A 13098-nucleotide genomic window follows, 5' to 3' on the forward strand; every position below is an offset into this window, starting at 1 on the left:
TATGTGATGCGTTACAGTACTCTGTTGTTGACTGAACGAAAGGCGAAAGATTGATCAGTCTGGATCTTGTCATTGGGGATATGCAGGGTGCTACATAACTTCTCTACCACTTGCCCAAACTTCTTTACCACTTGCCCAATCAGGCAAGCAGATTTTGAAGTTGTTGACCCCGTGACTGTAAGCCTGGCAGCCTGACTTTTATTTGCATGCACATGCCATTTTATTTTAAATAGCTAGATATAAAATTAGCACTTTCAAGCACCGTTGACCAATGTCGTCATTGCATGGTTCATCTCAGTTTAGCTTTCTATGAGCTGCTGCAGGGATTATCCTTTTCAGGGTTCAAGGTTCAACACTTGCCCGAAAAGAAAGTCCAAAAATATAAGAAAGTGATATCAAGCACTTGTAAGTCACAGGCTTGATAAAACACAGCTGCTTGAATAAACAGCACACATTGATTCACACATCAGTAACAAAGTTGGTTCAGTCGAATTTTGGTGTTGCATTGTGTTGCGGCTTCTTCACTTAAAAGTGCTGAAATGAAAATAAATTGTTTTTGCATCACTTAAAAGTCATTATCTTTGAGCTTCTGTATGGTTGACTTGAAGGGGAAAAGTTTTAAAAAAAAAGATGGCCTCAAAACTTTTTGCTTGACCAATTCGGGCAAGCATTTTTTCTCTTTGTTCCAAAACACTTGCGTGATTTTGATTTTCACTTGCCCCAGGCAATCGGGCAAGTGCTTGATGTAACACCTTGATATGTTACGCGGATCTCGGAGACTACATGTATGTCTGGCTTGATAGAATCTCCTCCTATACAGACTGAAGGCTGTCATACTGACTTCTTGTAGGTATAGGGGAGGATGTTCTAAGACGGAAACCGACTCGCTGATGATCATTCATCAGCAAAATACATAGAAGTGCATGTATAACTGTAGTGTGTGCGCTTCTATATCACAGAACAGTAGAGTTGTGTGTTCTATATTTTTTGACTATCACCGTGTTTTGTGTGAGTGTAAGGAAGAGGACCGTTGAATCCAAAAATGTTGTTAAACTTCTCTGGACAGAGAGATTTTTCTTCCTGGGGTGTTCGACTTTTGGCTTGCTTGTAGCAGCAACAGCGATTTTGCCAAATGTTGTGATAGATTACAGACCTCTCTCTGCTCCCTGCATAAAGTGCAAATTTGCTATTCATTTACAATGACATTCTTATTGATATAAGGTTACATGTTGCTATGGAACATTTTAATATCGTCGCAAACCTCACAGTACGAGTCTTGAACCTCACTGTTACCCTGTTTTTTGTTTCCTTTGCAGTGTATTTTCCTCGGAGAGACACAGACTAGATATACTTCATAATGTTCCAGACAAGATCCGAGTATGACAGGTTAGTTATCCCTCCTGCTGCTGCCCCTGCTTTTTCTCTCTCCTTCTCTACCTTAACCCATATTCTATGGACCCCATCTGAATATGGGTTAGCCCGTGGGGTTTGATCATCTTTTCTGACATACTAGAGCTCAAAATCCAGGCTTTATTAAAACCAAACAACTATCTGCCAGTGATGATTTCGGGAAGAAAACCGTATCCCATCAAGTTTTACTGCTCAAGCATCATGGGTATTGCAGTTTCAGACCAGAGAATTTATTGCCAGTGCTGCATAAATGTGATGTCCATAACAGAGGTGAGAAAATTAATTTGAGGTGCAGCAAGTCTATGAAAGATTTCTGATTTAAACATGCATCACTATAGCAGGGGACAAAGTTCATATTGACACACCAAAACTTGACCACATTTGAAATGATCTTCATTGTAAAATGAAAAAGTTGATATCTCTGTTACAAGGACATCATACAATTTGTTGACCCAACCCAATGGACTGACCCACATATCAAGGTTAGAAACTCTTTTTCTCTTGTTTCTCATCAGGTTTAGAATACTGGAGGAAAGCACATCTTGAAAGCCATGGCAAAGAGAGTTATTATTGCATTCAATATTTTGTGTTCCCTGATCCATGATTTATTACAGGCTCCACTTTGCATTCAGCTATTCAAACATGGCACCCTATGTATGCAGCAGAAGCTACATATTGCAATCATTTGCCTGTCATATCAATGTTTATGTGGTCATGCTGGTGTCTTACCATTATCATGTAATATTTTGAAGTCAGAGATCAAGAGACAAGCAAGAAATTGGTGTTCAAATTTGTTTTTGTATTCATGCCATGTAAAATTTTGCTTTCTCAAAAATAAGTATTGCTCTTTTCTGTGTGAATTTTGACATCTATAGGGGAGTCAATACATTTTCTCCAGAGGGTCGTCTGTTCCAGGTTGAATATGCTATTGAAGCCATCAAGGTATGTATGGCATCATCAATGTGAATAGCAATTTGCTGATCTAGTGTGGTTTTAGTTTTGAGGAGGAAAGGAAAGTCTGGATGAATTATGTTGTTTCATTGATTCTATCTACTGTATCGGAAAAATTTCAATTTTAGGACACATGATTCTATCACAAAGTTATGCATGCATTCACTAGTTCAGGCATTAACAGTATGTGTTGTGTTCAGTCTTTTTAATTACTTTAGGTTAGTGTTGTGACATCTGTGTTTAAAACAGAATGAAACGCTACTCAGAAGGCACTCCTGTATGTCTTCATCGGTCCATATCACTGTTTTTGTGAATGAAGTATTACCCAAGAGTAATATATTTTCATTTTATTGCTCTTTGTCTCATGGCGATGCTAGCTCGGTTCTACAGCCATTGGCATCAGGACAACGGAGGGTGTGGTCCTGGCGGTAGAGAAGCGAGTCACATCCCCCCTGATGGAGGCCACCAGTATAGAGAAGATTGTGGAGATCGACAGCCACATCGGGTGTGCCATGAGTGGGCTGATTGCCGACTCGAGAACGATGATCGACAAAGCAAGAGTAGAGGCACAGGTATGGATGATGGATGTGTTGTAATGCTGTAAACGCCACATATTTAGCGAGTTTAATTTTCGCGAATTGGGACTTCCTGACGATTTCGCTCATGGTTAGATTTGCGATCCTGGAGTACAGTACATGTACTGAATGGAGAAATGTATGCTTGCACGTCATGTTCGTGTCGGGATCAGGGTAAATTTTTTTTTGTGTCTTTGAATTAGAGAAGAGCACATGACTTGCAAAATTTGCGAAAAATAGAAACCTCGCGAAATATTCGGTGTATACAGTAGATCTTTTGAGTGAGAGGCATAATGTGGTGCACAGTGACGGGAAGTAAAATGGTGTCATCTGTGATATGATTTGCAGAGAAAGAAAGAAAAAAATACAAGGATACAAAGAAGGAAATATCAGTATTTGTATTTTTTCTCCTCTCATGAGTGGAAACTAAGGAATTGTTAGTCTCACGAGAGAGAAAAGAAAAGATAGAAGGAGACATTTATGCATTTTTACCAGGTTTATTGTGTCTCTGCCTCGAACTGGCTTCAGCTCAGGTGGTAGTGCAACCACCTTGAAAGCAGTAAGGTGGGTAATGGGTTCAAAACCCAGATAGTTCTTCTCTTCATTGTGCTCTATAGATATACAGCTCCGTCACGCTAATCATGGGAAAAGCTGTGAGAGCTCAATCTCTATGTATGATATCTCGATAATATGACTTGATCTCTTTGTTTGTTAATAGTTTGTTACTTATCCTTGTGTTTATTTTCAAATCATCTTTTCGTCTAATTATCCATCTATATTTCTACCTATCTGTCAGTCTAGTCTATCAAGTTTTTGAATTCTGTTCTTGTCTTGAAGAAATGGAAATTCAATGTATATGCATACTTAGCACATATGCTGTGTAATATGCGATATGATGTATATGATGTGCATTTATTTCCACTTGTGGGTAGAATCCCTTTCAACCAGCGCTTTCAAGTTTTTGATATGGTGGAGACACCTCATTGCAAAACATGACATGAAACCATTAAACATGAACTGTGATACAGTCTGTGTCTGGCATATTATTGATGAGTTGAGACAAGGATGATTAAGATATATGTAACCTGTGTTTTTATTGTTGTTGTCGTTGTTTCAGAGTCACTGGTTTACATACAATGAGAAGATGTCCGTGGAGAGTGTGACCCAGGCGGTGTCAAACCTGGCACTTCAGTTCGGTGACGATGAGGCGGGTGTTGGTGCAATGGTGAGTCTGCGGCGTCCAGTGTCATTTGTTCACAGACAGAAATGTTATCTAACCATTGTCATCATAACATACCAGGAATTCTTGTGTCTAAGGCACACTCAAATGAAAGGTGTGCTATGGGGAAATGCCCATACATAAACTTTGATCTTAATAAATACGAAAAAATTATATTGTAGTTCTGTTTTCTTATTGTTTTCCTAGTGCTAAGTAGTGTCTGATGTGTTCAGCTAAGAAAAGAGATGATAAAAGCAAAAGGCTGTGTACTCTCCCTCTAGAAAAAAAGTACTACAATTTTAATATTTCACAAATGCACACGCAATAGTCCAATACAGGAGAACCAAGTAAAGCACATTTGCATTCATATATTTAGTAGTTATGATAGACTTCTGTCAGTAATCACATTTATGCAGGGATGTTCAAGTCAGGAGAGGTAAACAGACAATGTTTATTATTTCTGCAAAGTTATCTATTATCTTTTATTGGATGTGTGTGATGTATTTGCCGCAGTACATCCAGTGAGATGAGGCTTCTGAGATTAAATGCTTTTGAACCAAACCTTATAGAAGTTCAGTGGTAAAGTGTTTCAGGCATCACATGAGAGCCTTCAATACGATTCAGGGGCATGACAGAATATTACCCTGTACTTCTTTGGGCCCTTGTACTCATTGTTATGCTGTTTATCAGATTGATGAGAATGAGATGAAAGTTTCTGCAGCTGCAGATGTTCATTCCTTTTCCTTTTGATTTCCCATACCAGAGTCGTCCATTTGGAGTTGCATTGCTGTTTGCCGGTATTGATCAGAATGGCCCGGTATTGTAAGTAACAAGTCTCATTTCATTAGAGTGTTACTGTGAAGTAATTTTTAGCTACGTTTCACTGCTGGCCATAGTCCTTTTTACTTTTGTTTTGAAGACAACAAACAAACAAACAATGTATCAAACTCAATAGCCAGAATTCACAAATGTAGTTTAAATTTAGTCTGTTAGTCATGCCTATTTCAACTGTGTTAATGCGCAGAACATATTGCTTTGTTAAAAGACATCTTATAATGAATGCACTTTGACATACCCATGTGAAAAATGTACCGTGTGATTTGGTCTATAGACTAAATTTAAGCTATGGATTTTATTTAAACTACCCTTGTGAACTTCGGGCCAATGTGTATATGAGGACTAGCATGACTCAAGGAGTCATGGGTCAGAAAGCACTGTCTCTTGCAATTCTTACCCCTCCCCCACTGCAGAAAAAGTAGGAAAAAAAGTGATAAAGTTGGTGGGGGGGGGGGGGTGGGGAAGAGGGCAGACTAGGTACCATGTACACAGTCTTCAAGAAAAGACATGTAAATACTGTATTACACAGAGAATGGTGATGCAGGGAAGGCTTATGAGTATTATGAGTATTATAGTGCATTGGATGACACCAAGATGCTGAAACACAATGTAGCAAGTGCCAGTTACTTAGGATGACCCATTTTGATATGATGAAAGGTCAGTGACCTGCAGCCACCAGCAGAGTTGCAGAAGAGAATAGCGCCTCCGGCAAGAACTTGCCATGACACTTCAGTGTGTACAGCACCTTTCCTGGTTGGTAGTGTGTTTTTATGCCTTCATGCTGGTGCTATTTCTGCCTCCAATCAGATACCACATGGACCCGTCGGGGACATTCCTACAGTTCGACGCGAAGGCCATCGGGTCGGGGTCGGAAGGGGCCCAGTCGCAGCTGCAAGAGCTCTACCACAAGGTGAGATGTGAGCTGGGTAGATGAATAGGGTGGGAGGAGGATTGGGGGGGGGGGATGGAAAGATGGGATGATATTCTGGCTGTGTGAGAATGCAGAGGAAGAAGTGACATGGTTTGGGATGATGGGGCAAAGTAACTGACACAGAAAGTCAGTGATACTGTAAAATGAGGAATGTTCACATTCATTTTAATTTCATGAATTTCGCGAGAGCCAACATTTGCAAAATCAAGATGCATGTGAAAGTTCTTGTCTACACTATATGCATTGAATGCTAGTGGCAGTATGCGAATATTTCATGCGAAAAAGACTGCCGGCTCCAATTCGCAAAATTTTCATGCTGCTATATACCGTCTTTTACAGTATACACTTGGATAAGTATTTGAGAAGTCTGATGCACAATGGATTTCTTCCATATTGTACAGGGCAACTGGAGAATGTGCAGTGACAGTCAGAAGTGTTGTCTGAAATATTTAAATAAGTGAACCAGTGGAAAGATAGTAGCTTGTAGCTTTTGAAAATGGTTCATTGTTCCTATGTTAGTCATGTCTAAGATAAAGAGTGATATTATTCTGATATAAATAGAAATATAGACAAACAGACAGAGAAAGAGATAGAGACAAAAAAGAAAGTTGTCTGAGATGGAGTTTTACCTGAGTGAAGAAATAAATGGATAAGTTGTGATTCATTATTCATGAGTAAGAATATATCATTGTTTTCTGCTCTATGCTTTCTGTTCTTGTGTAAACCCAGTCAATGACACTGAAAGAAGCCTCGAAGGAGGCCCTCGTTGTTCTCAAGCAGGTCATGGAGGAGAAGCTAAGTTCAACAAATGTAGAGGTGAGTTTCATGTGCTGTTTGATCAGCAGCGTACGGCCAAATCTCCCTGAACTAGCTTGCTGAGGGATACAAAAAAAGAAAAAACTAACCATTATAGATGGGATGCTACCACAGGACTGTTAGAAACAAGATGAGGTTTCAGAGGTTTCTTTTATATCGTACTCCCTTTCGAATAAGAATATGCTTGATCTGTATTATGATCACCAAGTGTATTGAAGGAACTAGATAGGTCTGTGTGGAAAAATTCACAGACAATCCTTTGTTGGTTTCATGCTTTATTGTTTAAGCTTCAATATATTTGCTGTGATGTATCATATATATAATTTTTTTTTTCAGTAGTCTTCATATTAGTCCTTGCCTTATTTGTTTTTTGCTGTGAAAGATAAATGATATTTTTTGTGCATTTCATCCACCAACATTTCATTTTTTTGTTCACCAAGTCAGTTGTCTGATTGTATATCTTGCATCTAGCATTGGTCAATCTAAGTCCCAAGTATGAACATTTATATACTTTTATATGAATAGGCAGCAAAATACAGGGCAGTATATGACTAATCAATTCATGTTTATGTGCCTCCATGTCTTGTAATACATTGTATTATACACTTACATGTTGTGTAGGATACATTTTTCTCGAGTTCTATAGTTCATATGTTATGCTTGTTTTAAAATATCAATTGATATTGCCTATATTACCTTGTGAATCTTCTATTGCCTTTTTTCTTTTTCTGAACTGAAATGTCTTAATAATCATAACATTGACATGTTAAAAACATGCCCTCTGACACACTATAAATGTTCATTTTTTCTCTTACAGGTTGCAACAGTCACCCCTGAAAAGAATTTCCAGATGTTCTCTAAAGAAGACATTGAGGCAATCATAGCACAGATGTAGTAGGACCTCTTTGTAGAGTATTCATTTTCATTATCATTTGTACTCATTTTCATTCTCCTCTTCTAATTCTCAACTTGTAAAATGTTGTCACACATCAATGTGATTTGGACCTCACTCTATGAGAAATAAAATGGAGGGGTTACGGATGGTCCATGAGGCCTCGTTGAATCTTTTACTCACAGCAAAGTGGTAGGGTGGGACTGAATGTGAGTGCTGGGTTTGAATGGGATGATATTAGATATACACAAGACTGAATGCATGCACCCAGGCTGCATGTTCCTAGTGTCACCTCTCACAACCGTCGCAGCCCCTCTCCTCTCCCCGACCCAGCAACAAGAATTTGGAGTCTAAAACTCTCAGGATCATAAATAGTGAAGAGTTGTGTACGTGACCTGGGCCCCATTTCATAAAGAGTTTATTTGATGACAACTCTTTGCTGGAATGACTATTGTCATGGTAACGACAAGAATACAGCTTCCTGATTGGCTGTTTGCTGTGGAAAGTGGTCATTCCAGCAAGAGTTGTCATCCTAACATCTTTTATGAAATGGGGCCCTAGTGTAAATACACATACGTGTGACTATCAAAAATGTGAGACATTACTAAATATTTACTTGTGCACACAAAACTTTGAATCAAATTGCTTCTCAAGCCGTTCTCAGACTTGTCATAACTTTGCCTGCCAACAGTCATGTGTAGACCCTCCTTTAAGAGATGTTCAAGGTCACAGCACTAAGCTGTACCACAGAAAGTTCGAGGTAGATGTGATATCAGTAACAATTCCTTCTTGAAACATTTTAAGGAGGCGTTAACAAATTGGAGTGATGAGGAGGTTCTGGTTATATTTGGACCATGCAAGGATTTTGTTTTGTTTTGTTTTGTTTTTGTTTATTTAGTTTTCTTTTATTTTCCCCCTTTTTCTCTTACTTGCAACTTGTCTGGTCCATGTTATATATCTGTTAAGATTCATAGCAATATTCTAAAAGATATCAAGACTTAAAAAGGCCAGTGAAACAAACTCTTCCCCAATTGATGCCCTGCTTTGGTGTTACAAAAATACAACTACAGCAGGGATGATTTCTTACCAGTTCAAGAACATATTGCATCGCAGATAGGTCTGACTTGCAATGTTATCTAGACATGGTATTCAGTTCTCTGTTCTGCCTTCCAATGTGGGTGCAGCATCTACTATTGGGAGACGCATGTTTTGAAATACATTTTGGTGCAACTCTTTGAAAAAGGATATGCATTTAGCCTTTTCTAGACATACAGCTGCAAGAAGAGAACTAAGTTTGATCGCTTGATAAGCAATCTTATTGCATTTTTCTTGATAAACATGCAAATATTCCATCGCCACCCAATGAAAAAAGAAGAGAACTAACTAGTGTTTTTAGCACGCTTTATAATTTCTGAAGCCCAGTAATCCATTGTGGCAAGAAGTATACACACTCTGCATGGTTGTAGTAAATTGATAGGTTATGAAGGTTACATGGGACTTGACCAAAGCTTGTCACCCCACCTCCAAAATGAGGACATCACCACACACACATGAGGATGAATTCTCTGAACGGACTAACAATAAATGAAAGTAAGCACAGCATTTTCTTGTGTAAGATGTCAAAGAAGCAGAAGGTGATAACTCCATGGACTTGGTGCTGTGATGGTTCTGATGAACAGATGATGCCTGTCATATTAACTCCATGGCATATTTTGCATTGTGGTATTTCTCCACATTTTTTTTTTCACTCCCCACTTGTCAGACTGTAAGATTAGTGACTTTGCGAAATCTTTGACCGCACTGACCCATGGCTTGTTGCTGGCCGTTGCCTACCTCTGGAGGTCAAGACCCACTTCAGTTCTGAATGAATCAAGTTGAAAACTTGTAGTTGTTGTGGAGTGTTGTAACATAATTTTCATGTACATATTATTTTCGTACAACGGTTGTCAAACTTCGCGATGCATTCTTGATGTATGTTCAGATTCGTGTGTAGGACTTGCTTTCAATTAAAGTCGGAAAGTGACTTAGAAAGTGTATCCCTGCTTTCATTTATGACATTTGTGAGATGTTTTATGTTGTGTTGAAATGAAACTTTAGGACAGGTACTTTTAATATTGACCAAATACTCATTTTTGTGTCTCTGTGTGTGTGAGTGTGTGTCTTTGTGTGTTTTTGGATGTAAATATATCATGCAAAATAAAACCAACATTTTTGATGAAGGAAAAACATACTAAATATTGTAAACCATACTGCTCAGCAACTCTAGAATACTGTAAAACGAGGAATGATAACGTGCATTTTAATTTCGTGAATTTCGCGAGCACCAACATTCGCAAAATTAAAATGCACGCGAAAGTTCTTGCCTACACAATATGCATTGGGTGCGAGTGGCAATTCGCAAACATTTCATGCAGCGAGAAAGGCCCTCGGCTCCAATTCGCGAAATTTTCATGTCGCGAATATATCATGTTTTACAGTAAGCTCTCTCAAAGTTAGCTAGTATACACATACTTTTCATCAGAAATAAACCCTTACATGTAGGATGCAAAATCCACAAACAAACAAGACAGATGTTTCCCATTCTTAACTTGATCCTTTAATACATGCACATACTATCATTATTCATTTACAGCATATGCTAATTATATCATAGACCAGGTTTTCTCTTATCTGCTTTTTTGAGATCTGTGTAATTACTTTCAGTATAGCGTAAAGCTATACCCGACACGTTCACATCAGTATTACCTCTCAAATACAATGTACAAATTGTATAATGTGAAGTTCTAAGAAGTTCTAAGAACAGAACCTCCTGACTCTTCTCATGAAGTCTGAATTTAGATAAGGTGATGATTATAATAACATCCAAGCAATAAATTCTCATCCGGTTCTAAGATGTACATACAAGGTTCTTTCCAACATGAAGAAAGTGTGTATATGAAAAATACACTATGGTACAGAAATTACCAAGATATGCAAATAGAGAATGTGTTATAGCATTGACTTCAATTGTTGTTTTCCCCAATATTCCACCCATATAATAAAGGCAACTGCTGAAAAAAAAACAACACACAAATAGAGAAGTGGAAGTTTTCAAAAGAACAAGAAAATGAATTCATGACCCAAGTGGGTTAAAGCTGACATGTACCAGACTTACTATGATGAGCAATGTCTGTACGCTCAAACCTTTTCTTTTTAAAGTTCACTTTCTGCATACTGCTTCAACGTATCAGGCTGGTGTACTGACCTTACTATCCCTCCTCTACTTTGTCAGTTTATACAGCCATCATTCCTATGAAACAGAAGCCAAAGCATTTGTGTAACTTTTGAAATCAGATTGCTGTTAAATGTACTTTACCTAGTCCCATTTTTAGTTGGTCTCACAAATATCACTGTACAGACAAAGTAAACCTTGTCAGGCTCGAGAGAGTCCATATTTTGAAAGTAACATTTAGCAAACATTTTAACTTTGATAATATTTTGTAAACAAAGGAGAAGATGAATTCTGAGTAATAGGTTGTTCTGCATACCAAGATACGGTACTGTAAAAGTGGAAATTTTTGCGATGTTGAAATTTTCGCGCATTTCGCGCAACCAGAAACTAGCGCGAAAATAAAAGCACACGAATATTTTTGCTTGCCTATGCTCATGTGCGTGATGTCTTGATTCCGCAGAATTAAAAACACGCGAAACTCTTCTTACCCGGCGAAGCGCGAAAAATTAGTCGCGTGAAAATATCCACTTTTACAGTATATCACATTTGCACAAAAACAAAAAACAGGACTGACAAAGCATTTTGTACAATATTGCTAATTCACCTCTAAGTTCATGAGTAGATATACTGACTATGCAATACCATTCATTATTGGTCATGTGGCAGCCCTGTACAGAGCAACATTTCATCGCCAAACGCATACTGGAGGTTATATAGGAGAACTCTGGACGATTTTCAAACTTTTACTTTGGAACAACAATAAATTGGTTATGTGTACTAGGTTCAGCGTTTTAGAATTTACCGTATAGTGATTGGGAGAAGGAATAAGAATGCTTTCAAAATTTATAACAAATCTCAATGAACACAGATGACATCATAGCAGCTTCACATAATTACAGAATACATGAGTGGGGGCTCAATGAAGCAGAACAAAAGGAGAAAGCATGCATAAATTCTACACAGGTGACCTTGTTAAGTAATCAGTATTGTAATGGAATAACATTGCTACATTTCTGAAATATGTGAGCCTCTTACTCGTGCACTCCATGCATTATTATAATGAAGCTGCTATGTAATCATCCTTGTTCAGTGTTGATTTGTTTTGGGTTTTTCAGAGTATTGGTTTCTCCGCTCAAGGACCACAATCGATTCCACGAATCTAAACATGGACCTGTCGATTCATGATGAGAAATTATGAAAATTGTCCGGACTTCCCCTTTAAAGAAAAGTTGTATGGACCTGGGATACACACAAACTGCTACAGAGAGCAATCCGAGAGTCACTGACTTCAATACACATCAGAAGCATTTACCTACGGGTGCTTTGAAAGGGAGACAGGATCATTAAAGGAGCAGTCGCGATTCAAACACTCAGCCTCACTTTATTCAATGGCACAGACTTTCTTAGTTCCATTTACTATTTGCAGTTTCTGAAAAGAAGCATTTCAGTTTGGTATCTACCGGGACGGTCTGAGAGGTCAAGGGGGTTCAGAGTTGACACTTCCCCCAACCTAAATTCATTTCATTACAGCATTCATTCTTTTACTGTGGACAATTTTCATGTAGGAAGAAAAAAAAGAGAGGAAAAACAGCTAAACTCTCTTGTTTAAAGAAACACAAATATGGGCAGGAGTGCTGATCTGTGTATGCAAGTTGTATATGTTTGGACTATAGCTAACTCTCAGTCTAGTCTTTGTCGACTGCTCCAAGCTAGAAAGCGAGAGCTTACAAATGCATGCAAGCATTTGCCTTCCTTATATGGACATAGGACATCTATGCAGAGATATGACCCTCTTTGTCATGTACTACTGTGCCTTTACATTTTGATTGTTTGTTTTTTAAACAATAACAGTTATCTCATGCTGCATTTCATCACTTTACATACCTGTATTTGGTTATTTAGGAGCCAGAGCAATACAGAGAATTACTGTGAGAAAGACCATAGATTCATATCCATTTTAGACATATTCTCCTGCTGGAACATATCTGGGAACATACAAGTATATGTGGCATATGCGGTATATTTCACAGTATTACTATTTGTCGCGAATTTTAAAATTCCACTGATAATTCACAAAATTATGAACTAGCAAAAAATATTGCATCCTGCAACACAAATGTGCTGTATATCATTTCAAATACTGGAAATCATAACTTTCTTCTTTTTTTTTCCAAAAAGGGAAAATACACTGAACTTTTATTCATTACCATGACATTGTGTCTCACAATCACAAGGTCAACCACACTTGAATATACC

At 38.1% G+C, this 13098-nt stretch overlaps 1 protein-coding gene across 1 annotated transcript in view; it reads left to right on the forward strand.

Moving 5' to 3' along the window:
• The window catches only part of LOC139740579 (proteasome subunit alpha type-5-like), a 9306-nt gene extending 1662 nt beyond the window's left edge, over positions 1-7644 (forward strand). Inside the window, exons 2-9 of the mRNA XM_071651166.1 lie at positions 1317-1386; positions 2286-2352; positions 2739-2933; positions 4054-4161; positions 4919-4977; positions 5800-5902; positions 6653-6739; positions 7557-7644. Coding sequence (XP_071507267.1) covers positions 1358-1386; positions 2286-2352; positions 2739-2933; positions 4054-4161; positions 4919-4977; positions 5800-5902; positions 6653-6739; positions 7557-7634 — 726 coding nt within the window. The 5' untranslated portion in view covers positions 1317-1357 and the 3' untranslated portion in view covers positions 7635-7644. The remainder of the gene's footprint in view (positions 1-1316; positions 1387-2285; positions 2353-2738; positions 2934-4053; positions 4162-4918; positions 4978-5799; positions 5903-6652; positions 6740-7556) is intronic.
• The last annotated feature ends 5454 nt before the right edge of the window (positions 7645-13098 follow it).

This window comes from Diadema antillarum, unplaced genomic scaffold (assembly GCF_040938485.1).
Source record: "Diadema antillarum isolate AM-2024a unplaced genomic scaffold, OU_Dant_1.0 seq00000861_RagTag, whole genome shotgun sequence".
Classification (NCBI taxonomy): domain Eukaryota; kingdom Metazoa; phylum Echinodermata; class Echinoidea; order Diadematoida; family Diadematidae; genus Diadema; species Diadema antillarum.